Source organism: Rhinatrema bivittatum, chromosome 5 (assembly GCF_901001135.1).
Source record: "Rhinatrema bivittatum chromosome 5, aRhiBiv1.1, whole genome shotgun sequence".
NCBI classification, from domain to species: domain Eukaryota; kingdom Metazoa; phylum Chordata; class Amphibia; order Gymnophiona; family Rhinatrematidae; genus Rhinatrema; species Rhinatrema bivittatum.
Genome location: NC_042619.1, coordinates 143,281,368 through 143,309,195, shown reverse-complemented (window position 1 = coordinate 143,309,195; position 27,828 = coordinate 143,281,368). Strand labels below are relative to the sequence as shown.

General features: G+C 42.1%; 1 protein-coding gene across 4 annotated transcripts in view; it reads right to left on the bottom strand.

The window, feature by feature from the left end:
* The window catches only part of PCDH17 (protocadherin 17), a 346,826-nt gene that overhangs the window by 181,924 nt on the left and 137,074 nt on the right, over nt 1-27,828 (bottom strand). For 3 of the 4 annotated variants that reach the window (XM_029602986.1, XM_029602988.1, XM_029602989.1), the window contains exons 2-3: nt 1,835-1,893; nt 1,530-1,702 (exon numbers count right to left, since the gene is read on the bottom strand). In XM_029602986.1, coding sequence (XP_029458846.1) covers nt 1,530-1,702; nt 1,835-1,893 — 232 coding nt within the window. The remainder of the gene's footprint in view (nt 1-1,529; nt 1,703-1,834; nt 1,894-27,828) is intronic. The other variant, XM_029602987.1, reaches the window with a different exon arrangement.

Genomic DNA, 27,828 nt, shown 5'->3' with positions numbered 1-27,828 from the left:
AATTTTGGCTTAGCAATAAATTTCCAAATCTTGGACCAAATATGGAGCATTAGCACATTTTTATGTATCGTGACCTAAACATATGGCACATTTTAGCTATGACAAATCCTTTCATTAAAAAAAAAAAAAAAGATTTTCCTAATACTGTAGTTCTCTACCCACTACAAACATGCATTAATAGTTGGCACTTGTCATATACTGTCTATTCCTTATGCAATATCTGAGAAAGTCAGACTCTTTTTTTCAAATAGTTTCTTTACAAATAGACCAGGAAGGCACCTTTATACAGATCAATGTCCAATTATACACAGAGAGTCACTGGTAAAAGGTCATGGAAAAAAATCTTTCTGGCATTTATTATTTGGAAAACAAGGTTGTCTGTGAGGTCAGCCCTCCAACACGTACAGAATACATTATACTGCAGCTTTCTAAATATTCCACACAGCAAAATTATATGCAATCACAAGACGATAAAAAAAAAAAAGTACCAGTGTGTGTGTGTTTACTGATGAATGTTCTACAGATCAGAGGATGCTGGAGGCAAAATCTAGTTCCAATTAATCACCAATTAATAAAAGCCCTTAATGTAATTCAGCTTAATTGTAAATATAGCTGCTCATTAAAAATGACTTCATTAAGTCAAATTTTTAAATATCCTTTACACAGGGAATGATTTGCCACACAAACCATTAGGACAACCAGCAACTGAATACGAAAGCAAAATCAAAATAAAGCCATTTCTTCAGTGTTTGTGGCTGGGAACAGCGCACACGAATGGTGCAGTTTTATTTTGCTCAGCTGGTATTGATGGTGTCTTATTTTGTTTGTAATAAAAGACATCATAATTAGTTAAAATAAAATGACTCCAAAGAAAGAGCTGGACGCAAGCTTTGAGAAAACAGTTTGAGAAAATAAACATATTTTTCTGAGACCCGGTTTAGAGAACACTGCCAGGCACTGTAGTTATATTACTCATATCATATTGACTTCACAAACACTTATCTATGATTCTTTCTTCAGGGTGTGAATGAAATGATTATACCGAAAATCAGATTATGCTATTATATGACACTTTGCTTCCTGACGCTGCCATTAATGGGGAAGTCAATATTATGAATAAAACAATGTGACCAAGAAGATTAAATTTCTCTCTTTCCATTTTTTTTTCTTTTCTGGTAGTCTGAATCTTTTCAAATCTGTTTTAAAGCTGTAAATGTTCTAGCCAAGAAGAGCACCTATATTGTCAAAGTTTACAAACATTCGCCCAAGCACAATGCTTTCTATGCAGTGTTCATTGAATTAAATTATTTTATTATTTAATGATTCTTTCATCTTTTGCTAGATAATGAAAAGGATATTGCAGGTTGACTTAACATGGTGTGCTAAAGGATATTGAACAGTTCTTGCTTTAGGGCAACTGCTAGAGAGTTACGGCTTCTGCGGACAGTATTCCCACCCTGATAAACAGCCCTGTAATAAGTACTAATAGGTTTACAATGATTGTTGAGGCAACAGAAGGCTTCACTCACCTTGCTCAAGTGGCTGGCTTTTAGCTGAAGTCGTTTTCATCTTAAGTGCCTCCCTTACAGACATGTCACAGCAGGAGCCTTTGTTAGTGTCTTGGTCACTGTCAGCCTGATCACTGTCCCCGTGACCACTGTCCCTCAGACTGGCTCTTTCTGGGTCCTTGAAGGTTGAGCTGCTGAAATACAAGGGAAGACAAGGAGGAGGAGGTTAACGCTGATGGCTCAGACATGACTTAGACTCTCTGGGGAAGCAATTCTGACAACAATGTACATAGGAAGAGAAGAAAAAGTTATTTAAAGGGCCTTACCTTTGAACAAACTGTTGCCTGCTGCCTGTGTAATTGGGCTCTGCAGGAAAATTGTCTGTCTGTGGAAAACAAAGGAGAGAAAAAAAAAAAGACGTATAGTTGCACACTGGACAAATCTCCTGCAGAGCAACAAGATTTTCTAGCAGAGAAATGATTAATAATTCAAAACTTCCTTTAATCTTCAGATTTGTACATTTTAATTAAACTGGAAAATGCTGGCATGTAATTATGTACTCAGAACAATTAAATGATTCCGGCCTGCAAATTAACTGCTAAAATAAACAATAACCCTGTCATAAGTGGCAGTCTCTGTCACTAACCCGACGGATGACACTGTTTATGACTTTCATTAGCTAGATATGAAGATTAAATGCTTGTGGAAGGGGGGAAAAATGACCTCATTTCTGCATGCTTAACAAGTGAATTATTTCATGAAACTCATTGTTAATTATAATTACATCATCTGTTGGGATTCCGGTGCACACACCAGTGTAATATAACTCAAAGTAATTTACCACATTGCTCATGAATTAAAAGAAATAGTTCTAATGGTGTTCTAATAGACTTGTGCCTTTAAAATGTTATTGGAAACAAGAGCAAGCCATGTACATATGGATCATCTCATCGTTACAATTAGTTCTCATCAGCATTAACAGTCCTTCCTCCCTCCTGAACAATGAGGCTGAATAATCACAGATTCTAAGTACAGCAAAACACCATGAAATGGAGAACTAGGGTATACACAAAGGCTTGCAACAGTAGGAAAAAGGACAATTTACAAAGAAATAATAAAGATATAAACAATTGAAAAGTAGAAAGTTCCAGTAAGCAGAGTTGCTTACCTGTAACAGGTATTCTCTGAGGACAGCAGGATGTTAGTCCTCACACATGGGTGACATCATATGGAGCCCAGTCCAGAACTTTGATTTCAAAGATTCTAGAACTTTCAAACATAACCTACTAAGCATGTGAAGCTGTAGTTACCACCCTGCCCCCTGGGCAGAGCCTCACAGTCCATGGTATATATAGCTCCTAAGTGGAGAAACCAACTTACAGGGGAGGCAGGTGGGTTTTGTGAGAAGTAACATCCGGCTGTCCTTGGAGAACATCTGTTACAGATAAGCAACTCTGCTTTCTCCGAGGACAAGCATGATGGTAGTCCTCACACATGGGTGATTCCCAAGCTACAGGCTACCCTGGTATCCACTCCCGTAGGGGAAACCTCACAGTGCTGAAAGCAATACCACTTTTCCTTTTGCCTGTGAGGCAGCTGATCCACAAAGGGGTCTAGTCGAGAAAAGAGTTGGGTTCTACAAAGAGAAAAGCATAGAAAAGACTGAGACACAAAACCTCAAGGTGTAGCAGAGGCGCCTAAGGCAGGGGAGTGATGTGAATGCAGCAAGAAACATACTCTACTTCAAGGAAAATATTAAAAACAGGTTTCAGATCTGTAAACCCTGACAATGACAGTAGATCTAGAACCTCCTGGATATAGCAAAAAGTCTAGAGATGTAAACAAGAGAAGAACTCTTAGACTAAAACTGCATAGTTTCCTTCAGTGTTGCAAGACAATCGAAAAACCAACAGAAGCTCGAGAGCTTTCCAGAAAGAAACTGTTGTCCACTGGCATCTGAAGGACAGAATGCATCTGTAGAAGTGTGTCCCATATTTGGCTGATAGGCACAATGAGCAGAAAAACCCAAACAATGCTTGGAAGAATCATCATCAACAGCAGGGTCTGTGACAGACTATGTGCCAAAGTACCAGATATAACTGACCACGCAGGATAGCACCAAGAGTTTCAGGGGATGAAAGGCAATCCCTGAATGGGATTGCTAGCCCCCAAGCAGGGAGATAAGTTAGGATTGAAGCTCACCCACACTGCACCTTGTCAAGGGCAGGGTTATCCATCCTGTCTACAAGATAGTTCAAGTGAGCAGGAAGACACTTTGGCAACCCAGTGAAGTGAGAAATGTTCTGGCAGTACTAGCCAGAACTTGATGAAAATATAGGGGAAAAGTGGTGTATCTTTCCCTGTAGGTATACACTAAAGCTATACCACGAAGGCTCTAGCTATTCATCCTCTCCCCTTGACATTCCAACTGGAAGTCAGAAGGAGCGAGGAAACAAGGAGGCAGACCTCTGGATTGGAAGGGTAAGATCAAGTCGCTAGGTTGTATATCTCAATCCCAAGCAAATAATTCACAGCCAATACCAGTAAGGAGTTACCCACTGAGATAGAGCCCTCAATCTGCTTGGAACAGCTAAAACTGAGAGAGAATCCCATAGAGAAGAAATCCAAAAACACTACTCCAAGAGACAAGTGCAAACGCCTGGGGAACATGATTTCTTCACCAGCCTGGAAACCCTAAGGGTATCAGGGCAGGGTCAGTGTGATCTCTGAACAGACTGTCCACCAACTTGATTCAGGTATCAATACCTCAGCCATGATTTACATATACTTCCCCAAGGAAGTACATAGTCCAGTAAATGGAACAACCATTGCATGAACCAGAACTGTCCTGTCCGCAGACAGGGCTATCCCTAAAATGGGGAAGTATAGCTTGCAAACCACTGCAACCAAAGAGTAGCACCTCTGTTGTGGGCGTCCCTCATCCCCCAACTTCCTCAGCCATGGATATGGCAATTGGTTGAAAGACATACTTGCCAGTTACATGGACTTGAACCCTTCTCACTGAGATAGGGTCCCACAGGCTAGAATGACTGGCAACAATGGTTCTCCACAAAAAAAGTTCATTCAGCTTAGCAATAATCAAAGGTGATTCCCGGAGAGGAGAAACCCCTAGTCTTCACCAGGGAGCTATCCTGAAGAGGAGACTCCTAGTCCGATGGGGAGACTGAATCTGGAATAGCTCCCTCGTGACACAGACCTGCTCTGTTTTAGGACAACCTAAGGAGAGTGCTACCAGCAGACCATTTCTCGGATCCCATGAGGAACAGAGAGCAACTTCCAATCAGAAGCAGTGAAATCCAGTCTCCAGGAAACAGAGAACGAGGGACACCCATTGTAGGGATGGACAAGCAGGCATCCAGGGAGACCCATAAGGGTCTCCCTGGAAATCCAGTTGAAATTTCCCTTCCTGAAGGGATAGGAAAGCAAAGGGAATCGGGGCATCCCGATCATGAAAATCTTCCAACTCTCCGGGTGAGAGATGGGTTACAGTCACTGATTGCTGAGTTTCAGAAGCAACCAAATCTGCCACTTACAGCCACCCTCAAATGGGGTAGGCCACCACAGTAATCAATGGAGGGACCTCAGCAAAAACAGTCCAATGACTACCACTGCTGGCCCCGGTCCTGGCCTACAAGGAGATGCACCAATTTAAAAGAATCAAGGCACAGGTCTGGCGATAAACCTGCAAGGGACGGAGTTCCATGGGCTTCCCCAAAAAAGGGATTTCTAACACGGGAGGGGTTGAAAAACATAATCCTCTTCCCAACATTGCTCTCCTGGTATCTACTCCAATAGGGGTTCGACCAGGAACACAGTCTTAGGCTAGTTCTGTGGCTGCAGCGCACATTTTGTGCTTGTCATGAGGGAAACACACACACACACCTATACTGTAGAGGGTAACTGGAAGAATAGTACCCTCTGCTTTAAAAACATGCTAACCAATACTCATACAGTAGAATCCCATCCTATGGATGGTGGTAGAATCTCACAGCACAGCAAGGACCGAGCACCACCTGTTAGAGTTGGTGGCTGTATGCTGACAAAAAGCAATCACAGAGTGTGTGATGGCACCTTCCTTGTCAGTGCTCTCTTGCACCTTATGGTATAGAACAGACAAGGAGACTGATACCTTGATGCGACAATAGCAGAACCCTGGCATGGCTATGTACTGCAGACAGAGAGAATGCCACCTGCCAGCACCCAAGTCGCTTGATGATGCCTGCCATACCCAAACGCACATGCTGCCCTCCACTGTTGCATTAAATCCCAATGGAGTGAATAGGAACAGTAAAATGATGGCATGCCCAGAACCACTGGGGATCTGATTATGGCATCGCCCCCATGGTACCCCCAGTACCCGATAATGCTCCAAGAGACTTAACACAGCCTTTAAAATTGTGTCGGAAATGGCTCACCACGTTTCCTTCATGCAACGGCAGCAGCAAAGTCCATGGCGACCACCTATGCCCATGGTGTTCTGTAGTAGTGTACAGCAGCATCTGACTGTATCCACTGGTAGGAATGTGCATTTGTTTTAGATGAAATAGGAAATATAGACAATATTTCCTATTTTGTCACGGTTCGGGGGGGGGCCCGAAAATGATAGGAAAACCCCACAAAATTTTGTGTAGTTTTCTTATCGTTTGTTTTTTTTTGGGGGGGGGGGAGAAAGGGCACACAGAAAATAAAAAAAGCCAAACCCACCCCAACCCTTCAGATCTAATTATTTACAATCCTCCACCCTCCTGACCCCCCCCAAAAAAAACTTGCCTAAAGTCCCTGGTGGTCCAGCGTGGGTCCCGGGAGCGATGTCCCCCTCTCGGGCCATTGGTTGCCACTAATCAAAATGGTGCCATTGGCCCTTTGCCCTTACCATGTGACAGGGGCTATCAGTGCCATTGGCCGGGCCCTGTCACATGATAGGAGGAATGAATGGCCCCATTCACTAAAAGTTCACTAAAATCCCTGTTGCCTAATGGCTTCAGTGGCACTTAATGGCTCTCAGGAGTCCCAGTGATTGATGGTCTCGCGAGCAACCAGGAAGCTCAATTCCATTCCCAGTACCTCATTGATGGTGCTCGACATCATTGAGTGACAACGAATGGCAATGCTGGCCAACATGCCCAATGGCCTCCATGGCGGCCCTGCACTTCAATTACATTGAGGCCATGCACCGCAATGGCATCAATGGCAGCCATGGCATCGATGGAGGCCATGGCATCAAGGCCACACACCTCAATGGCATTGAGGGCGGCCATGTATGCACCTCAATGGCATCAATGGTCTTGAAAGCATAGATGGCATTGAGGGCAATTCTGATGGTATCATGGGGGACCATGGCACTTGATGGCAATCCTGGTCTCTGAAACTAGAGGTTGGTGCCGCTAATTCACCACATCGATGCCTAAGGTGCTCGATGACGCTAAGGTAGATCCCGTTCCTCCAGAACATCGAGACTCTTCGGCACCCAAAGACGCCTATGATACAAAATGCCCAGCCAGTGTACTCGAAGTATGCATGGCTCTTCCTGGCGCACATGTCCCTTACAGCATAAAGGGTAGTCACACACCTCAATGGCATCGAGGGTGCCCTGACACCTTGAAAGTGTCAAGCATGACCAAGGCGCTCAGTGGCAGTCATGGTCCCTGACATCAACATGTCAGATCATCGGTGCACCGGCCACAGATTTGTATGGGCAACCAATACTGGGCATGACACCGAAAGTGCAGCAGCAAGCTACTTGCCCAGGATCCTGCTCACCCTCTCTCACAGGAAGACTGCACAGCCATCACAGATAAGCAGGAGGGGATGCTACGTCTTCCAGGGCTCCTGCCCATGGAGACTAGTTCCTTTGAATGTGGGGAGGATGAGTTCTCCCCCGCCTACAGGAAAGGGGTGGCCCTCGATCTTGTCACTTTCCGAACCTTCACTGATGCCAATCGATCGGCAAAATGACATGGAATTCCTGCCCAGGTAGAACTCAGGTGAGTCCCAAAGTTCAGCGGCCTTCATGCATGATCCAAAGACTGCATTCTATCAGTCCTGCCAGCATCTGACAAAGGTACAAGAACAGACAAAGCACGGAGAGGACACAGATACTAAATTGCAGGTGCATTATTTATTTAAAAAGGGATAGTGTTAGACTCTGCCAGGCTGCATAGCGACTAAGGCCCACCATGCGGTTGGCAGATGGTGGAAAGAAGAGAGGAAAAAGGAAAAGAAAAAAGAAAATAAAACTACTGTAAGGTAAAGGAGAGAAAAACAGTTGCAGCTCTAGAAAAAATAAATTTCAAAAACTGTGAGGAGAAAACAAAGCTGAATACTGTGATACCCTGGCTCCCGCAACCATATGGTTCTGCGGAAAAAAAAAGACTGAGGGACTCTGCCTAGGGGACAGAGTGATAACTACAGCTGCACATGCTCAGCAGGGCATGTTTGAAAGTTCTAAAATCCTTGAGATCAAAGTACCGGGCCGGACTCCATCTGATGATGTCACCCATGTGTGAGGACTACCATCCTGTTTGTCTTCGGAAAACTAGTTTTGTAACTATAACTGTTCTTCATTTATAAGTTAGCCATTCCCACACTGTGAAAGTAACAGAATTTGGAACCCAGAAATGATACTGATCTACCAGAGTCATCTTTTTTTGTTGTTTTTGTACCTAAGCTTGTGGCACATTGGAAGCCATATTTTTTTTTCTGGAGAGGTGCATTTGCCATTTATCACATATCTTTGACTCATGCACAGCCATGTCTACGGGCTCCACCTGGTTCTCTAAAAGAAACATTGGAGCTGTGAATAAAGAACACTTAAGCCTGGCAAATTCATGAGCTGAGGAGCAACTTGCACTGGCAGCACCCTGGCATGCGACTCTGTCCAAAAAATGAACAGAGGTTTTCTGCTTGCATGAATCAGGGCTCTTTTTAAGATGGAGAAGTCATAGGAGGGGGAAAAACAAGAGGGAGAGAAAGAGAGAATTTTTCACAGCACTGCCTGAACTGCATGCAACTTTGCAGCTGCCAGAGGGACAAAGCTTTCCCTGTTTTCTACATCCCTTTACATCATATCATTTCACTCTGCTGTAGCTGTGGGTTCCACGACCGAGTCAAGCATATAAGCAGCAGTAACCCAGGGAGCACCAAATTAATGAAGCAGAAAGCCTAAGGTAAGGTTTAATGTTGCACGACAAGTGTTTACATAAATGACTGATCTTAAAAATGACTACTTCTCCAAAGTTCATTTCTCTACTCTTGCATGAGATTTTATGCCGTTAAAGAGGGTTGGCAGTAATGAGGGAATAATGATGTCATCTGTAAAGCTACACAGTGTGCTGAGGAAGTTGGAGATAATTGGGTGCTCTGCGGAAAATGTGTTTTATAGCCATCCAGAGGCCACAGCCCGAAATTTGTCAGCAGACAGCTGAATATAATACATGTAACTGTGACTTGATCAATACTTTATTATATTTCTTCTAAACAATTTACTGCAAAAAAAAAGAAATTCAAAGCACAGGACATTTCTACAATTGTGTTGTCTTTTGGTAAACCCAACAGCAAAGACAAATGGCATACAAACGTAAAAAATGACAGCAGATAAAGATCATGAGGGCCATCAAGAGGTATTTTATATTAAAGACATGCTTTTACACGCAAAGCCAGAATAATAGATCTGTGTCATTAGACAGGGAGGGAGTCCCACTTCAGAGAGCTGATGAAATGGGGAGCAAATCCCCATCCAAAAATCACTTTCATGACTTTCTCTCTCTCTCCTGCCCAGCATTCCCCTCCTTTCTCCCTGCCAGGCAGCATCACCTTCTCTCTCTCTCTTTTGCCCTGCCCAGTATTCCCTCACTTTCTCTCCACCTGCCCTGCAGCATCTCACTTCTTCTCTCTGTCTCATCCTCTTTGAGCAGTATTCCCCTCCCCCTCTGCCCCGAATACATCAGCATCATCTCTCTTTCTGTCTCCTCCCTGGTCCAGTGACGTTTCCTTCTTCCCACTCATCCCAATCCTTTCCCAGTAGCATTTCTCTGTCTCTCCCCTGCCCTGCTCACAATTGGCCTCTCGCTCTCATTCTCTCGACTCCCCTCCCCATTCACACTGCACAGTAGCAACCCTCCTCTCTCTTTGTCTTCTCCCCCAACCCCTACAAGCATCACTCTCTTTCACCCTCATTCCTGCCCAACTGCATTAATCTCCCTTTATCTCTACCCCCTCTTCCCAAAAGGCTGTGGCTACACACAAAAAAAAAGCCTATATCCAGGGCTAGTGGAAGCATTAAAGTGTACCTAAAGCCCCACAATTTGGAGGCAGCACATCAGTGGCAGGACCATGGTGATTGCTCCTCCTTGTTCTTTCTTCCTGCCGACTTGGGCCTGGAAGAGAAAGCTGTCTCAGGTAGGCCTGCCCAAGTGGGAAGGAGGAGCAATCACTGCAGCCAGAAGGAGCAGGAATGGAGGAGTATCAGCTCACACAGCCCAAAAAAAAATAGGATCAGGATGCAGAGCAACATGAGACTCAAAGAGAGAAGAGCAGGATGCAGAGCAGCATCAGCCCACATGGCCTAAATAATTATGAAGAGTCTTGTTAGCTGCGTCTGTATTTGACAAGGTCAAGGCCCTGGTCAGTGCCATTTTGGAAAATGGTGCCAAGTAGGTCTGGAGCTAGGGGGTGCTTTGGGCCCTTCTGAAGAGCAACTAACCTAGATTTGACATAATGGGGTATGGGAGGAGTCAAGGGTGGTGGCTGTGGGTGGTCACAAAAGAACCAAAGACTCTTTTTGGGGGTTCCATGGCCTACCATACCACTAATAGGCTTTTGTAGAACGGGGGTTGGAAAGAGAGAAGGAGTATAGGGGACCCCCATCTTTTTTATGCAAACAGTTTTGGGGCTCTCCTTTGGCTATCATTTATTCTATGTGGACAGGATTGGGTTGAGGTAGGGGAGTTGTTGTCACATGAACCTTTAAGTTCAATTTTATACTTGTTTTCACAGGCCACCTCAATTGGCAGCCCTAGACTGGGGAGGGTCACTTTCTGTTTTCACGCCTATTTATTTTTTTCAGCCACTGGCCCTGTAAATCTACCATGGGAGTATAGGGACCCGCATTAGGGTTGCGATGCTCCCTCAGATTATTGCTTTTCTGAGAGGTGTAGATAAAATAATGTGGCTGAAAAATTTCTAAACACCAAACAGACAAACAACCTCAGGTGAAAATCCCTCCCGAAGAAAAGTATCAAAAGACAAACAGGGCTAAACAATTACATGAGCCGATAAACTTAGGTCCAGTAATGCTTATCCTGGGAAATGACCATTCAAAGGTACAAATTCATTGGATAGCCCAATACCGCTTTGCTCTATACAACAGATAAACATTAAAAAAAAAATATCTATTATGCAATTAAAAACTTATTTCTTTAAATGCCTTCTGTGAGAATTTTTTTTTAAAGTAGAAATCTTTATATAGTAGTGCACCCAATGGATTCTAATAAAATATGGCAGTTGTATTGAAATGTGAATCACACTTAACTTTATTTCTTCTGCACAGGTCTTCCATCTGACGTATTTTTCCACAATTAGAGAGCACCAACTTGCCCAGAAGTGCAAAACATCGCTTGCCCGACACTGGCCGTGTTTCAACACCTTGAATCTGCATCAGGGGTTGGGGGATGAAGTTAGTGTTCATTCATCTTCTAACTGCCGTCCGGCCAGTGTCGGGCAAGTCATGTTTGCACATTTGGGCAAGTTGGTGCTCTCTACTTTTGGAAAAATATGTCAGATGGAAGATCTGTGCATAAGAAATAAAGATAAGTGTGATTCATGTTTCAATACAACTGCCGTATTTTATTAGAATCCATTGGGTGGACTACTATATAAATATTTCTACTTATAAAAAAAAAAATTCTCACAGTAGGTGTTTAAAGAAATAAGTTTTTAATTGCATAATAAGATAAACATTTTTTAAAAATTAATTTATCTGTTATATAGAGCAAAGCAGTGTTTGGCTATCTAATAAATTTGTACCTTTGAATGGTCGTTTCCTAGGATAAACAATACCGGACATAAGTTTAATTGGCTCATATAATTGATTATCCCCATTTGTCTTTTGACAAATTTCTAAGTCAGCCGTGTTATTATATTTACATAGGATTACCTGTCCATGAGCTGCTTTGCATGGATTTGCAAAATTTGCAAAGCAGCTCATTGTAATAGGGGAGGAAATCTAGGCAATTTTATGCAAAATATCAAGAATATCGCCACAATAGGACTAGTCCTAGCTTGGCTTAATGAATCTTTTTTTTTATCTGGCTAACTCCAGTATTCAGTTAATTGGAAAACTTAACTGGCTAAGGGCCTCATTTTCCAAGGAGTTACCGCATGTGATAATTCCTCAAATCGCGCTAACAGCAGTTACAGTGATTTGCGAATTTTAATTTTGTATTCAGGGGGCGGAGTAAATGTAAAGTAGGGAGGATTTATTGTGTGATGCAAAACAGTTGCACTGTTAGTGTGGCCAATAACTATACCTCTTTCATTTGTGTTACAGGTTTATTTGTGTTACAGGTTTATTGCAGTTCATGATGTTTCCTGACAGGCCTGTTTCAGTATGATGAAGGCTGAGAGAGAGAGGGAGAGAAAGAGAGAGAGAGACTTACCATGGTGCCTCCTCCCTAGACAGGTATTTGTATCCCAATGGGAGGCCCACCAAGTAACTCGAGGTGAGGGTTAAGTATTAGTGTAGGGGTTTAGGGGCCACTTTCACATTCAACATGAGACGTTCGAACAGAACAGTGGTCTCTTGTGAAGATTTGATGCCCTACGGAGTGAGGAAACTCACTCCAAGATGAGATTTGTGCAATGTTCTCTCCACCTAGCTTGATGGACTCTCTACCTGTGTAACAACAAGCTAGGTGGAGAGAACATTGCACAAATCTCATCTTGGAGTGAGTTTCCTCACTCCGAAGGGCAGCAAATCTTCACAAGAGACCATTGTTCTGTTCGTACGTCTCATGTTGAATGTGAAAGTGGCCCCTAACCCCCTACACTAATACTTAACCCTCACCTCCAGTTACTAGGTGGGTCTCCCATAGGGATACAAATACCTGTCTAGGGAGGCAGCACTATGGTAAGTCTCTCTCTCTCTCTCTCTCTCTCTCTCTCTCTCTCTCTCTCTCTCTCTCTCTCTCTCTCTCTCTCAGCCAAAGACCCAACTTACAGATAACCAACTAACTTTAAGATAGCCAGCTATATTCAACAGTGCAGCTGTACTATTGAATATATCCCCAAAGTTCTGCAGGATAAATGTCCTGCAGAATATACAGGCTTAAAGTTATCCAGCTACATGTAACTGGATAACTTCAAAACCTAACCAGCTATGTTTGAATATAGCCAGTTAGATGCTAACGTTATCCAGCCTCATGAGGACCAGATATCCAAAAATGAAAAGCAATTAAATAAACACAGCAGGTCATCCCCTCCCTCCCCCCAAAAATATCTGGTAAAGGCTCTATTGGGCTGTATTCTCCTCACCCCCCAACTCCTTAAAATATTAATAAGACCCCCCTCATTCTGGCATATTATAAAATCCCTTCACTCCCACCCTCCCCAAGGGTTTACCATATTGCAGAGCTCCCTATCTCCCTGATACTTTAAATTAGATTACTGGGAGCAAGGGACCCTTCACCCACTTCGGGCACCTCCGAGCTGCTCTAAAAGAGACAGCGCTGGAAGCATACGCTCAATGAAAGATTACGCTTCCAGCGCTGTCTCTTTTAGAGCAGCTCGGAGGTGCCCCTCCCTGTCTAGAAGTAGCGCTGGAAGTGTAAGCTTACGCTCCTACCTCTGACTCTCTTAGAGCAGCACAGAAGTGCCGGGAGCTGGTGAAGGGTCCCTTGCTCCTGGTAATCTATTGGGGAGGGGGGGGGGATTGGGAGGGGAGGGGGAAGGAGTGGGAGCACAGTGATATTGTAAACCCTTATGGGCGAGTGGGAAGGGAGAGGGCATCCTGATTTTTTAATTTATGATACACCAGGATGGAAAAGGGTCTTAAGGAGTTAGGGGGTGAAGAGGGCAGGGTTCGACAGAGCCTTTACAAGATTTTTTTTTGGGGGGGGGGGGGGCTGCTGTAATTATTTGTTTTTCATTTTTAAAGTTCATTAATCCAGGGGCTGTTTATATTATATTAAGTAAATTGTGAATTATAATGGCAAATTTGTACAGAATCTGAATCCATTGCAGAGATTGGAGGATTGGGGTAATACGACCATAGATTTTTGCCCCAGTGAGAATATGAGTAGGTGTGTTTTTGATCATCTGTAAAGATCATATTGGGGTTTAACAGAGACTGGTGGAGAGGGCATGGCAGTAGTCTGAACTGGAAAATATGAGAGATTATAAAACAGTCCTAAAATCATCTGGATTAAAGAATTTTTTTTATATTCCGCTTTTCAGCACTTCAAAGTGTACATCAAAGTGGATCACATTCAGGAACTGTAGGTACTGTAGGGTCAGAGATGATGGATCATAAGAGTTTGGCAAATGATGTTTGCATAACTTTATGTACGATTTCATGTAGAGGGCTAGACTGATCATTACTCCTAAACTCCAGACTTTGGTGAGGATAGGAATAGTGTGTTCATGAAAGGTAAGGGAAAAGGGGACACTGTCTTTGGTGAAATACGATCAGATAATAATCTCTGCTTTTAATAGGTTTAGTGATAACCTATTGTGATGAAGCCAACTGTGGATGGTAGAAAGACATAATGAAGCAAACTGAATGGTAAGCACCTAAGTGGAGAAAAGAATTAGATGTAGTTTGTGTCTAACTTAAAATGAACTCCAAGTCTATTGTGCTATACCTATGTCTCAGGAACAGTCAAATAGGGCTGTCATAGGTCAACACAACACAACATTGGTCACCATCATCATACACTGTACTGCATACCTAGAGGTGGTTTCAACAGGTGGGCAGTTCTGGTCACCCCATCTCAAAAAAAGATATAGCAGATTTAGAGAAGGGCAACCAAAATGATAAAAGGGATGGAACAGCTCCCCTTTAAGAAAAAGCTAAACAAGTTAGGGCTCTTCAGCATGGAAAAAAAGATGAATGAGGAGAGATATGATAGTGGTCTATAAAATCATGAGTGCGGTGCAATGTGTAAACAGAGAATGGATATTTATTATTTCAACTAGCACTAGGACAGGAGATATTCCATGAAACTAACAGATAGCACATTTAAAACAAATCTGAAAAATTATTTTTTCATTCAGCACATAATTAAGCTGTGGAACTTATCCCCAGATGATATAATAAAAGCAGCAAAACTGGGTTTAAAATGGGTTTGGACAAATTCTTAGAGGAAAAGTCCATAAACCATCATTAACCATGTAGACTTAGGAAAGCCACTGCTTATCCCTGGTTATGAGAGATATAGGAATTTGGACCTATTCTTTGGGATCCTGCCTGATACCTGTGACCTGGACTAACCACCCTCAGAGAAAAGGATGCTACGCTTGATGGAACTCTGGTCTGACTCGGTATGGCACTTCTTACGTTACAGTTGTGTTGTGTGTGTGTGGTCACTGGAACTCTGCTGTTTAGCAAGGTCCAGAGCAGCACCTTACAGGGAACCTTGGTAGGAAATACTAAATCTTGAACACTGGTGGCAGGGAACCCAGCCTGAAGCAGCACCCCTTGGGCAGGTGCCTACTTTGTCTAATGGAAAATTTGGCCCTGAATGCACTGACTGTACTCATTTAAGTTCAAGGCAGTCACATAGTTTTGTAAATTACATTTATTTTCCAGCTTCATGATTTTATACTAAATTTCATCACCTAATCAAACTGACATGTAGCGAGCCATTATATTTAGTAGCAATGTCACTGGTGACAAATTATATCTCACGTCAGAATACACTCATCGAAACAGCATTTTGCTTTTCACTCTCATTCATGCTGCTTCATTTGAACTGTAAATATGGATCTCTCCATGTAATTAGATTGTTGATTAAAGTCAAAGTCTGGGAAAATGAGATATAATTTAATGGCACAGCATATACATATACATAACGTTTGCTTTTCACAACAGACAATCAAAGCCTGCATAAAAGAAAGTTCTCCGTTAACTTACAGATTTACAAAATACCAAAGTCAAAAAGTAACTGCATTACTCTTCCTTCTAACCATGAGGCAGATTTCAGGAATTAATTTAAGTGAACCAGTAGAGTACTGATACTGTAAAGGTTTTATTGTGGGGAAGAATTCAGTATATAGTATAGACTTTGTTTAATATTAACTAAGTCACTCAAATTATTACTAGCACTGGGGGACTGCCCAGAGATTTCCACTGAAATCTTCAGCCTTTTAATAGCCTGCTGGGCCAGAACCAAGGTTCTACACAGTGCAAAATGGTCCAAGAGCACAGATTATGAGCCCTCTGGGACTAGGGAAATACCCACAGTTCCTGAATGTAATCTGCTTTAAAAGTACCTGAAAAAGCAGAATATAAATCAATAAAATAGACAGACTGTCAGCAGTATAATGAACATTAAGAAAAAAAGATGAGCCCTTCCTCTCCTGCAAGTCTCACATACAATGTGAGAGATTTATGCATCAGAAGAATGATAAAAAGTATATATATTATGAACCACAGGATTTAGAAAAGTTCTTAGAAGGTCAGAGGGCTCAGGTAGAAAGAGATGGGAATTCTAGTCAGGATACTGTTGGACTTTAATGTTAATGTTTAGTCGACTCACTTCTGTTAATTTTGTTCTAAAATTATTTTCAAAAAAAGTTTCTTGCTTATAGTGGCTCCCCAAATTTGTTTGGTAACTGGAAGAAGGTGATTAAGGTATGATTATTAGACATTTAAGTTGTAATTATGATAACCTTTCTTCCTCAAAAATAATTTTCATTGTATGAACATTATTGAAATGTATTTTGATTTTATTTTGTGAATTAAAATCATAAATAAAGAAGTAAAAAAAAAGAAGGAGGTTTCATGCTCTCATGCTGTGAGCCCCTTCTCTCCTGCATTTGAACAGGAAAAGCAGTGTTGTTGCACCAGTGGGGTTCCCGCCTCCCCGTGAACAGAACAAACCATGGAGGCACTGAAGAGCATGCATGGCAGCCAGAGGAAGAGAAGACTAGGCTGGCAGTGAAAGGAGGAGGGGTGGGGGAGGCCTGTGAGAATTTCACTCCCCCCACCTCCTCTCTCCTTCCCATCACACTCTCTCAGCATCCCTTCCTTCTCACTGAACTGAGTAAGTGAAAGGGAAGGGAATGGAGGGAAAGTAGAGGGCTGTGAGTGACAGGAGTTATGAGTGAGAAGGAAGGTGGGGAAGGGAGGGGAAGGGAGGAGATGCAATTGAGAAGAAGGGAAAGGGAATGAATAGAGAGGAGGTAGGAGGAGTGAGTGAGGGGAAAGGAAAGGAAAGGGGGATGAGGGGAAGGGAGGAGAGGAGTTAGTGAGAGGAAAGGGTGTGAGAGGGGAGGGAAAGAAAGGAGGAGTGAGTGAGAAGGAATGGGGTGAGATGGGAAGAGGAAAGGGAAGGGAGAAGGAGTGAGTGAGAGAAGAAAGGGGAGTAATCCCATAGGCTGTGTGGGTTGAAGGTGAAGGCTGATGCAACTTGTGCCTTCTGGAGGGGAAAAAAGAGTGAGAGAGAGAGAGTGTGTGTTTGTGTGTGTGTGTGTGTAAGTGTGAGAAAATGAGTATGTATGTGATAGCATATGTGTATATGAGAGAGGGCTAAATCTATTCATCCCCCACCCCTCCTCCCCTAATTAATCCATGACAATCTCAGAGTGATTGGAAGTCAAAAGTTCAATAGTATGGAAAGTGGGGAAATTTTTATCCTTATTAATTGTAATTATTGTGTGTTATTTGATATGTCTGTACTTTTGAAATATTTTATTCATTTATGAGAACTTTTTAAAATTTGTATACGGGTTTAATTATTGAATGTTCTATTTGTCAAGCTGTTTTGAAATATTCTCTCTTAGCATGTTTTTACTATTATGATTGATGTTTTATATTTTTTAATTTTATAATCTGATGTTTTATGAGGTATGTTATGTTTTTCCATTGTTGCACTGCTTGTTTATTTATCTATTTATTTATTTATTTATTTATTTAGAGCTTTTCTATACTGACATTCATGAAACATATGACATCGGTTTACATAGCACTTGGGTTACTTAACGCAGGAGCAGAAAGCACAGTTACAATAAATCTGGGAGGTGGAAGGGAACAGAGAGAGGTAGAGATAAGAGGGGTCTGGTGGTTTCAAAGTACATAGGTTTCATAATACAGAGGAATTTATACAGTAGTTGTATAACAAACCATGTTACATACAATGTTGAAATGCCAAGGATTACGGTATATACAAGGAAAAAAATGCCAAAGATTATATACAAGGAAAAATATAAATATACACAGAGGTTGTATGGCAAAGGGTGCTAACACACAGTGTCATCTACATTTTGGAGGGGAGGGGGAAAAGAAAAAAGGGGAGCAGGGAGAAGGGGGCAAGGAGAAGGGGGATTAAAATGCGAGGAATGGGGGGTACAAGAGGAAGCAGGGAGGGTGAGCAGGTAACTAAAAAAAGGGGGGAAGTGAGGAGAGGGGGGGGGGGGAAATACTGTGGTGCGAGTAAGGAGGAGTCCTCCAAAGGGCTGTGGCTAAGGAGAGGTTAAGAGAAGGCTTGTTGTGGTTTCCAGTGCAATTTTAGTCTGCACTTTTCTATTTACACATTATGGCCTCTTTTTTCTTCATTTTGTGACAGTCTGTCTGTGTTCTGCATGTGTGACAAAGGTGAGGAATTCTGCTAGCATGTAGTTTCTGAGTGGGGATCTACAGCAGCTTGGCTTATTCTGTCTTCCTAATAGGAGGTAAACTAACAGTGATTTTTTGCCTTTTATGATCCTCTAGACTCTTGTGAGCTCATGTACCTTACCTGAAAGGTCACAATTTTGGTGGTGGTAACTCCAGCCTCTAGTGACTTATCCAGCCTATACCAGACTACCTCATAATAAGGCACTGTTTCACATGCATCCCAAGAACCTGCCTAAGACAGTGTCAGATTTCCACCTTAATCAGTCAATTGTCACTCGAATATTTTTCTCTAAGTCACAAATGTGAAGAGACTTCATTCCCTAGAATGTAAGAACATAAGGAGGACATAGTGGGTCAGATCAAAGTTCATCGAACCCAGTGTCCTATCCCTGAAAATGGTCAGTCCAGGTGACAAGTACTTGGTAGATCCCCAAAAGTTGATTTACTTCATATATCTCACTCCCAGGGCAATTGTTCATTTTCCTAAGTCTACCTGGTTAATAATGTTTATGGACTTTTCCTTCAGGAACTTGTCCAATCCTCTTTTGAACCCCATCATGTTATTTGCCTTGATTACATCCTCCAGCATCAGATTCTACAGTTGTGTGCTGATTAAAAAAAATATTTCCTACAATTTGTTTTAAATCTGCTAGTTGCTGTTATGGATGGTTAGCTCTTGAGACTGAGGTGTGATTGAAGCAGCCTAGCAGGCAAACCCACTAGGCCAGTGGTTCTCAACCCTGTCCTGGGGACCCCCCCAGCCAGTCAGGTTTTCAGGATATCCACAATGAATATGCATGAGAGAAAATTTGCATGTTATGGAGGCAGTGCATGCAAATTTTCTCTCATGCATAGTCATTGTGGATATCCTGAAAACCCGACTGGCTGGGGGGGTCCCCAGGACAGGGTTGAGAACCACTGCACTAGGCAAACACCATCAGTAGGAAGACATGCTCGGGGACTGGGTCTGAGTTTCATCTTTACCAACCCTTTTTCCTGCACGTTAAGCCCTTGGGTTTTGGAGCCATCAGGCAAGGCCCCAATGATTGAAGGAAGTCCGGGAATGGCACAATGCTCAGTACAGGCAGTGGTGACAAGATCTAGGCATGGGTCAGGGCAAGTAGTCAACATCAAGTTTCAAGCAGAGGTCTGAACACAGATCAATCAAAGTAATGGCTGGGCAGAATGAAGAATAGAAAGGCTGGGGCAACGCAAGGCTGACTGGACAGGACAGGCTGGATGAGGCAAGACTAAGCAATGCACATTAGATGAAGCAAGGCAACGAGCTGGAACAGACAGGCAGGAAAATGGAGCAATACACACTGCAGGAATCCACAGGAAGAGCTGTTGCTGAGGTACTAGCTGGTTGCAAAGGACTTCCTAATATACTCATGGAGAATGTGATGTCATCAGCCAGGGTCACAGGAAATCCCAGCTGAGAGTCCTATAAAGGAAGTCCAGGACTACAGGAAGTTCTGCCAGGGTCCTTGAAGCAGCATATTGCTGGAGGCTATGACAGAGTCGCATCAGATCAGAGGTAAGGGGCGTTACAGTACCCATCCTTCTAAGCTCCCTCTCCAGGCCCTTAAGTATGGGCTTGTGAGGGAAGACTCTATTGAATTCATTGGTGAGCTGGGGAACATATAAGTTCTTCATAGTTTCCCATATGTTCACCTGAGGGCAGAATCCTTTCCAGGATATGAGGTACAAAAGTTTCCCTCTGATTAGAATTCGGAATTGCTTGTTATTCATATCTGGTGGGTTTTTTGTTTTGTTTTTTTTGAGAAGCCACTTAAGTGGACTTAGAGACAGTCAGGACAAAGGTAAGGACTTGAGCAGAGATACATGGAAGATATTATGGACCTCAGCGTACGAGGTATTTTGAGTTGATACAAAATGTGTCCCAGGTAGTGGATGACCGGGAACAGTTCAATAAGTAGTGGTGAAAACTTCATGGATGAAGTCTTCAAATGAAGATTGCATGTTTTCAGCCATACCTTGTCACCTGGTTTAAAGTGTGGTACTGGCCATTGATTCTTGTCAGCCTGTTCTTTGTACTTCTCCGGCCATAAGAGGTTGACGAGCCAATTCTGAAGAAGGAAAAGAAGTGGGCCATTTTTGAGAATGTATCCACTACAACCCAAATGATGGTATGGCCATTAGAACATAGAACATCCATAATAAAATCCATTACTAAGTGAAACCATGGTTTCTTAGCAACTGGCTGAAAATACCAGTTTTTATGAGTGATGGCACTAAGGCCTCAGAAATTCATATAAGAGAGTCGTCTTCCTGCACTGGTAAGGAGTCAGTGGCGCACACATGACCTATGAGGCAGTATGATTTTGACTAGGTTTGTACAGATAATGTCAGTGAAGATGGTGCCTGCTGGTAGGCATCCTTGAGGCACTGGGATGGATGACTAAGCTAGATTCAATGGTGGCACAGCTGGAGGGAGGTATTCCTGTTGGAATTTGAGTCCCCAAAGGGAAACATTGAGTGCAGTTCCATTCAATGACAGGGTTATGCATTATAAACCAAGGTAATCCCAAAATAATTGGATTTACTGCTCTAGAAAAGAGTAATCTGTTAAGAACATAAGAGCATGCCATACTAGGTCAGACCAAGGGTCCATCAAGCCCAGCATCCTGTTTCCAACAGTGGCCAATCCAGGCAATAAGAACCTGGCAAGTACCCAAAAATTAAGTCTATTCCATGTTACCATTGCTAATGGCAGTGTCTATTCTCTAAGTGAACTTAATAGCAGGTAATGGACTTCTCCTCCAAGAACTTATCCAATCCTTTTTTAAACACAGCTATACTAACTGCACTAACCACATCCTCTGGCAACAAATTCCAGAGTTTAATTGTGCGTTGAGTAAAAAAGAACTTTCTCCAATTAGTTTTAAATGTGCCCCATGCTAACTTCATGGAGTGCCCCCTAGTCTTTCTACTATCCGAAAGAGTAAATAACCAATTCACATCTACCCGTTCTAGACCTCTCATGATTTTAAACACCTCTATCATATCCCCCCTCAGTCTTCTCTTCTCCAAGCTGAAAAGTCCTAACCTCTTTAGTTTTTCCTCATAGGGGAGTTGTTCCATTCCCCTTATCATTTTGGTAGCCCTTCTCTGTACCTTCTCCATCGCAATTATATCTTTTTTGAGATGCGGCGACCAGAATTGTACACAGTATTCAAGGTGCGGTCTCACCATGGAGCGATACAGAGGCATTATGACATTTTCCGTTTTATTCACCATTCCCTTTCTAATAATTCCCAACATTCTGTTTGCTTTTTTGACTGCCGCAGCACACTGAACCGACGATTTCAATGTATTATCCACTATGACACCTAGATCTCTTTCTTGGGTTGTAGCACCTAATATGGAACCCAACATTGTGTAATTATAGCATGGGTTATTTTTCCCTATATGCATCACCTTCCACTTATCCACATTAAATTTCATCTGCCATTTGGATGCCCAATTTTCCAGTCTCACAAGATCTTCCTGCAATTTATCACAATCTGCTTGTGATTTAACTACTCTGAACAATTTTGTGTCATCTGCAAATTTGATTATCTCACTCGTCGTATTTCTTTCCAGATCATTTATAAATATATTGAAAAGTAAGGGTCCCAATACAGCTCCCTGAGGCACTCCACTGTCCACTCCCTTCCACTGAGAAAATTGTCCATTTAATCCTACTCTCTGTTTCCTGTCTTTTAGCCAGTTTGCAATCCACAAAAGGACATCGCCACCTATCCCATGACTTTTTACTTTTCCTAGAAGCCTCTCATGAGGAACTTTGTCAAACGCCTTCTGAAAATCCAAGTATACTATATCTACCGGTTCACCTTTATCCACATGTTTATTAACTCCTTCAAAAAAGGGAAGCAGATTTGTGAGGCAAGACTTGCCCTGGGTAAAGCCATGCTGACTTTGTTCCATTAAACCATGTCTTTCTATATGTTCTGTGATTTTTAATGTTTAGAATACTTTCCACTATTTTTCCTGGCACTGAAGTCAGGCTAACTGGTCTGTAGTTTCCCGGATCGCCCCTGGAGCCCTTTTTAAATATTGGGGTTACATTTGCTATCCTCCAGTCTTCAGGTACAATGGATGATTTTAATGATGTTACAAATTTTTACTAATAGGTCTGAAATTTCATTTTTTAGTTCCTTCAGAACTCTGGGGTGTATGCCATCCGGTCTGGGTGATTTACTACTCTTCAGTTTGTCAATAAGGCCTACCACATCTTCTAGGTTCACCGTGATTTGATTCAGTCCATCTGAATCATTACCCATGAAAACCTTCTCCATTACGGGTACCTCCCCAACATCCTCTTCAGTAAACACCGAAGCAAAGAAATCATTTAATCTTTCCGCGATGGCTTTATCTTCTCTAAGTACCACTTTAACCCCTCGATCATCTAACGGTCCAACTGACTCCCTCACAGGCTTTCTGCTTCGGATATATTTAAAAAAGTTTTTACTGTGAGTTTTTGCCTCTACAGCCAACTTCTTTTCAAATTCTCTCTTAGCCTGTCTTATCAATGTCTTACATTTAACTTGCCAATGTTTATGCTTTATCCTATTTTCTTCTGTTGGATCCTTCTTCCAATTTTTGAATGAAGATCTTTTGGCTAAAATAGCTTCTTTCACCTCCCCTTTTAACCATGCCGGTAATCGTTTTGCCTTCTTTCCACCTTTCTTAATGTGTGGAATACATCTGGACTGTGCTTCTAGAATGGTATTTTTTAACAATGACCACACCTCTTGGACATTTTTTACTTTTTATCAAAGTTTCCCTTTTGAAAGTTTAGCACGAGAGCCTTGGATTTGCACACTGTTCCTCTTCCAGTCATTAAATCAAATTTGATCATATTATGATCACTATTGCCAAGCAGCCCCACCACCGTTACCTCTCTCACCAAGTCCTGTGCTCCACTGAGAATTAGATCTAAAATTGCTCCCTCTCTCGTCAGTTCCTGAACCAATTGCTCCATAAAGCTATCATTTATTCCATCCAGGAATGTTATCTCTCTAGCATGACCCGATGATACATTTACCCAGCCAATATTGGGGTAATTGAAGTCTAGATGCAAAAGAAGCAACAACCTTGCACATAAGCAAGTCACACAAGACACTGGTGCAGGATAAATGTTAAATCACCATTCTGAGGTATACTTTAATAGATCCAAAATGAAAGGATAACAATGTTTATACTGGCAACTCCATGAATGCAAGTTCAAGCATGTGAAGAGGTCCCCCACATGCGTGTGAAGAGGTCCCCCACATGCGAAGAGGTCCCCCACATGCGTTTGAAGCATGTGAAGAGGGGGACCTCTTCACATGCTTGAACTTGCATTCATGGAGTTGCCAGTATAAACATTGTTATCCTTTCATTTTGGATCTATTAAAGTATACCTCAGAATGGTGATTTAACATTTATCCTGCACCAGTGTCTTGTGTGGTAATTGAAGTCTCCCATTATTACTGCACTACCAATTTGGTTAGCTTCCCTAATTTCTCTTAGCATTTCACTATCCGTCTCACCATCTTGACCAGGTGGATGGTAGTATACCCCTATCACTATAGTCTTCCCCGACACACAAGGGATTTTTACCCATAAAGATTCAATTTTGTATTTAGTCTCATGCAGGATGTTTATCCTGTTGGACTCTATGCCATCCCGGACATAAAGCGCCACACCTCCTCCCGAGTGCTCCTCTCTGTCATTGCGATATAATTTGTACCCTGGTATAGCACTCTCCCATTGGTTATCCTCTTTCCACCATGTCTCTGAGATGCCAATTAAGTCTATGTCATCATTCACTGCTATACATTCTAATTTTCCCATCTTACTTCTTAGACTTCTGGCATTAGCATACAAACATTTCAAAGTTTGTTTTTTGTTTGTATTTTCATTCTGCTTTTTAATTGATAGGGATAAGTTAAAATTTTTTGCTCAGGTGAGTTTTTAGTTAGAGGCACTTGGACTACTTTTCTAATTATTGGAACCTCACTGTCGGGATGCCCTAATTCTAATGCATCATTAGTATCCTTTAAAGATACCTCTCTCCAAACCATGCGCTGCTGAGCTACTGTCGGCTTTCCCCTTTGTTCTAGTTTAAAAGCTGCTCTATCTCCTTTTTAAAGGTTAGTGCCAGCAGTCTGGTTCCACCCTGGTTTAGGTAGAGTCCATACCCTGGCAAGTACTCAAACATTAGATAAATCACAAGTTACTATTGTTTATTATTTAATAGCAGTTTATGGATTTTTCCTCTAGGAACTTATCCAAACCCAGTTACACTAATTGCCATAACCACATCCTCTGGCATTGAATTCCAGAGTTTAACTATGCGCTGAGTGAAAAAGAATTTCCTTCGATTTGTTTTCAATGAGCAACTTGCTAACTTCATGGAGTGCCTCCTGGTTCTTCTGTTATCTAAGAGCATAAATAAGCAATTTACATTAACTTGTTTCAAGTTCTTTCATGATTTAGTAGACCTCTATCATATCCCTTTCTCAGTCATCTCTTCTCCAATCTAAACAGCCCTAACTTCTTTAGCCTTTCCTCATAGGGCAGCAGTTCCATGCCCTATATTGTTCAAATTGTTTTTACTGTTGCACAACTGCTAAGAAAATGTATAACGTTCACATTGCTTTTCTGTTACACAACTGCTAAGAAAAATGTTTACTTTTGTAAACCATTGTGATGGCTCTACCGAATGACGGTATATAAAACTCAACAAGTAAATAAATAAATAAATAGGGCAGCAGTTCCATGCCCCTTATCAATTTGGTCCCCCTTCTCTACACTTTCTCCAATGCAACTATGTTTGTTTTTTTTTTGTTTTTTTTTAGATGCAGTGACCAGAATTGCACACAGTATTCAAGATGCAGTCTCACCATGGAGCGGTACAGAGGCATTATAACATTCATCCTTTTATTTGCAATTCCCTTCCTAATAATTCCTTACATTCTGTTTGCCTTTTTGATTGCCACAGCACATTGAGCACTGTGTCTATGTGCCGGCTCATGCACTTGGACATGGTGACTTTATAACATACACCCATATATGGGCACAATTTATAAAGTCAGCTATGTGCATACATGTGTGCACAATTTTACTTTGACACGTGCATCTGTGTGTAAATGCCGCCTCAATCGCGTAAGTGGGGGGATTTTAGTAGATATGCGTGCCGACGCAATTACCTGTTTCCCAGTTTGCCCCAGTAAAGGGGAGGACTTCCTAAATTCCCAGGCTAACTTGTCTCCCTTTCACCCTATTAATAACGACCCTTAAAACCCTACTGACTAGCCTAGTGTTTTTGTTTCATGACTTACACACCATTCAAAGCAGAAGTAAAGTTACGCAGATAGGGTCCCCGACGCGCACTAGTGTGCGTAAATCCTTACAAGCTGGTTTCATTCATATTTCCTAAAACACCCATGCCCTACCCAAACCACGTGTTTTCCCCACCTCTTTTATGATAAAACATTTTACCAGGAGATATGCGCTAACCCAGTCACCTCTTAAAATCCACACGATGTGTGCTGGGCTGATATATAAGTGAATCTCCTGGCTTTGGCGCGCATAGGGCTTTTAAAATTCACCCATAAGCACGTAAACACTTACGCCCACATTTCATGTTAAAGTCCCGGAACACACATGTCCCGCACAGACCTAGCCACGCCCCTTTTTTGGCTCTCTCAATTGTGCACGTACCAGGAGACAAGTACGTACACAGGTGGCTTTGAAAATCCATTCAGCCCGTGCCGGCCAGACATACTCACGTATCTCCCAATTTTAATGCTCGCTGGGCTTTTAAAATTTACCTCTTTTCATATTAACCTATGCATTATTAATATGTTTCAGTACTTTTTGCCAATTCTTTTTACTCTGATTTGCTGGAGGATGGGATGTTATGTGGGGCACAGATATTCCATTAGCTGCATACTGGGTGACAAGGCTGGGTTTGATTGCAGGGAGTAAGTGTGAGTGGAGTGGAGTGGGGGAGAAGGAATAGTATGCATGACTTTTTCAAAATTGTAGGAAGGGATGCTTCCCTATTTTATATTTATTATTGCTTATATTAAACCTCTTCACCTCCTCAAAATGAAAGAAGAGCAGTTTGTTATATGCTTCGTTTACTAAAATATCGTCCCAAACCAATGTTCTAATTAAAAAAAATACTAAGCTAAATCAGACAGCTTTCAATGCCCAGTGGAATACTGCCTACCAATTAGGTGTTAAAAATATCCATGTATGAATTAATCAGGTCTGAGCATAAATTAAAGCAACATTCCAGCTAACATCAAATGTCCAGGGTATAGTATTTGAAAAATGTATAAAACATGCATTTTGTCTTTTTTTTTTTAATTGTTCCTCTGCTTCTCTTTACAAGCGCAAACTAACAGAAGAATTACAATATACACGAATGCTGTATAACTAACCCCAGCCAACAGAGAAGTATCGTAAGCAATTTGCTTCCCTTTAAAGGTTTTCTTCAAGACAATTCACAAATCACATGAGTCACACAGCCACATTCAGTGCTGAATGAAAGGATTCTTCCAGAGTCTTCTCAAAAGATATAAAAGCCTTTTACTGTCCATTTAGTTCTATACGGTAGTGGTGACTAGAGAGAAAACAACTCCAAAGAGGAAGAGGGAAAGTTTCTGTGACTGGTGATTTACCTTCTTCAGAGAACACCTGTTACTGTAAAAGCAACTTTGCTTCCTCTGATGACAGACAGATTGCCATAGTCATGCCATAATCATGCCCACGGGACTCCCTAAATAAAGGGGGTTTTCAACAAAAAAGGGAAACAAACACAACCATGCAATAGTTTTTATTGGGGAGCACTTGTGGAGAGACCTACTGCCTTTGTACTAGGTGGGTTTGGCTCGAGGAGTGGGGGTTTGATGGGCTGGGAACCACTGCTACCTCTCCCTGCACCCTGTGACATCATCAGTCAGCGCCCGTTGAGCCTACTTAATCGGCGAGGGTGCGGCATGCAGCCAAAGCCGCATGCCTAAGGGGTACGCCCCTTCTCACAAATTTGAAAGGTGCTCCGCAGAAGTCTCATGGGAAGAAAAAGGAAGATTAAAGCTACAACGTCTACCCCAGGATCATCCTCTTTGAAAGGGCCTATGGATTTGCACTTGGTTCATAGGGTGCATCAGTCAACAAGACATTCCATTCCTGATATTTCTTTTTCATCTGGCCCTTCAGCCAGTCCAGGCCAATATCAGCCTCCTCTCTTATCTCTGGATCACATGGAGGCCAGTTTACAGGTTTCAGATAACCAACTAGATCCGGATTTGAATTTATATTTATCCAGCCAAATGGAGTCAAGAACTTGTCAGGTGGTTCCGACAGTGAGTAACACTTTTGCTCCTAATACAGTTACTTCATTAACAGTCTCTTTTCAGTTGGAAATTTCATCAAAATGGAGAAGTC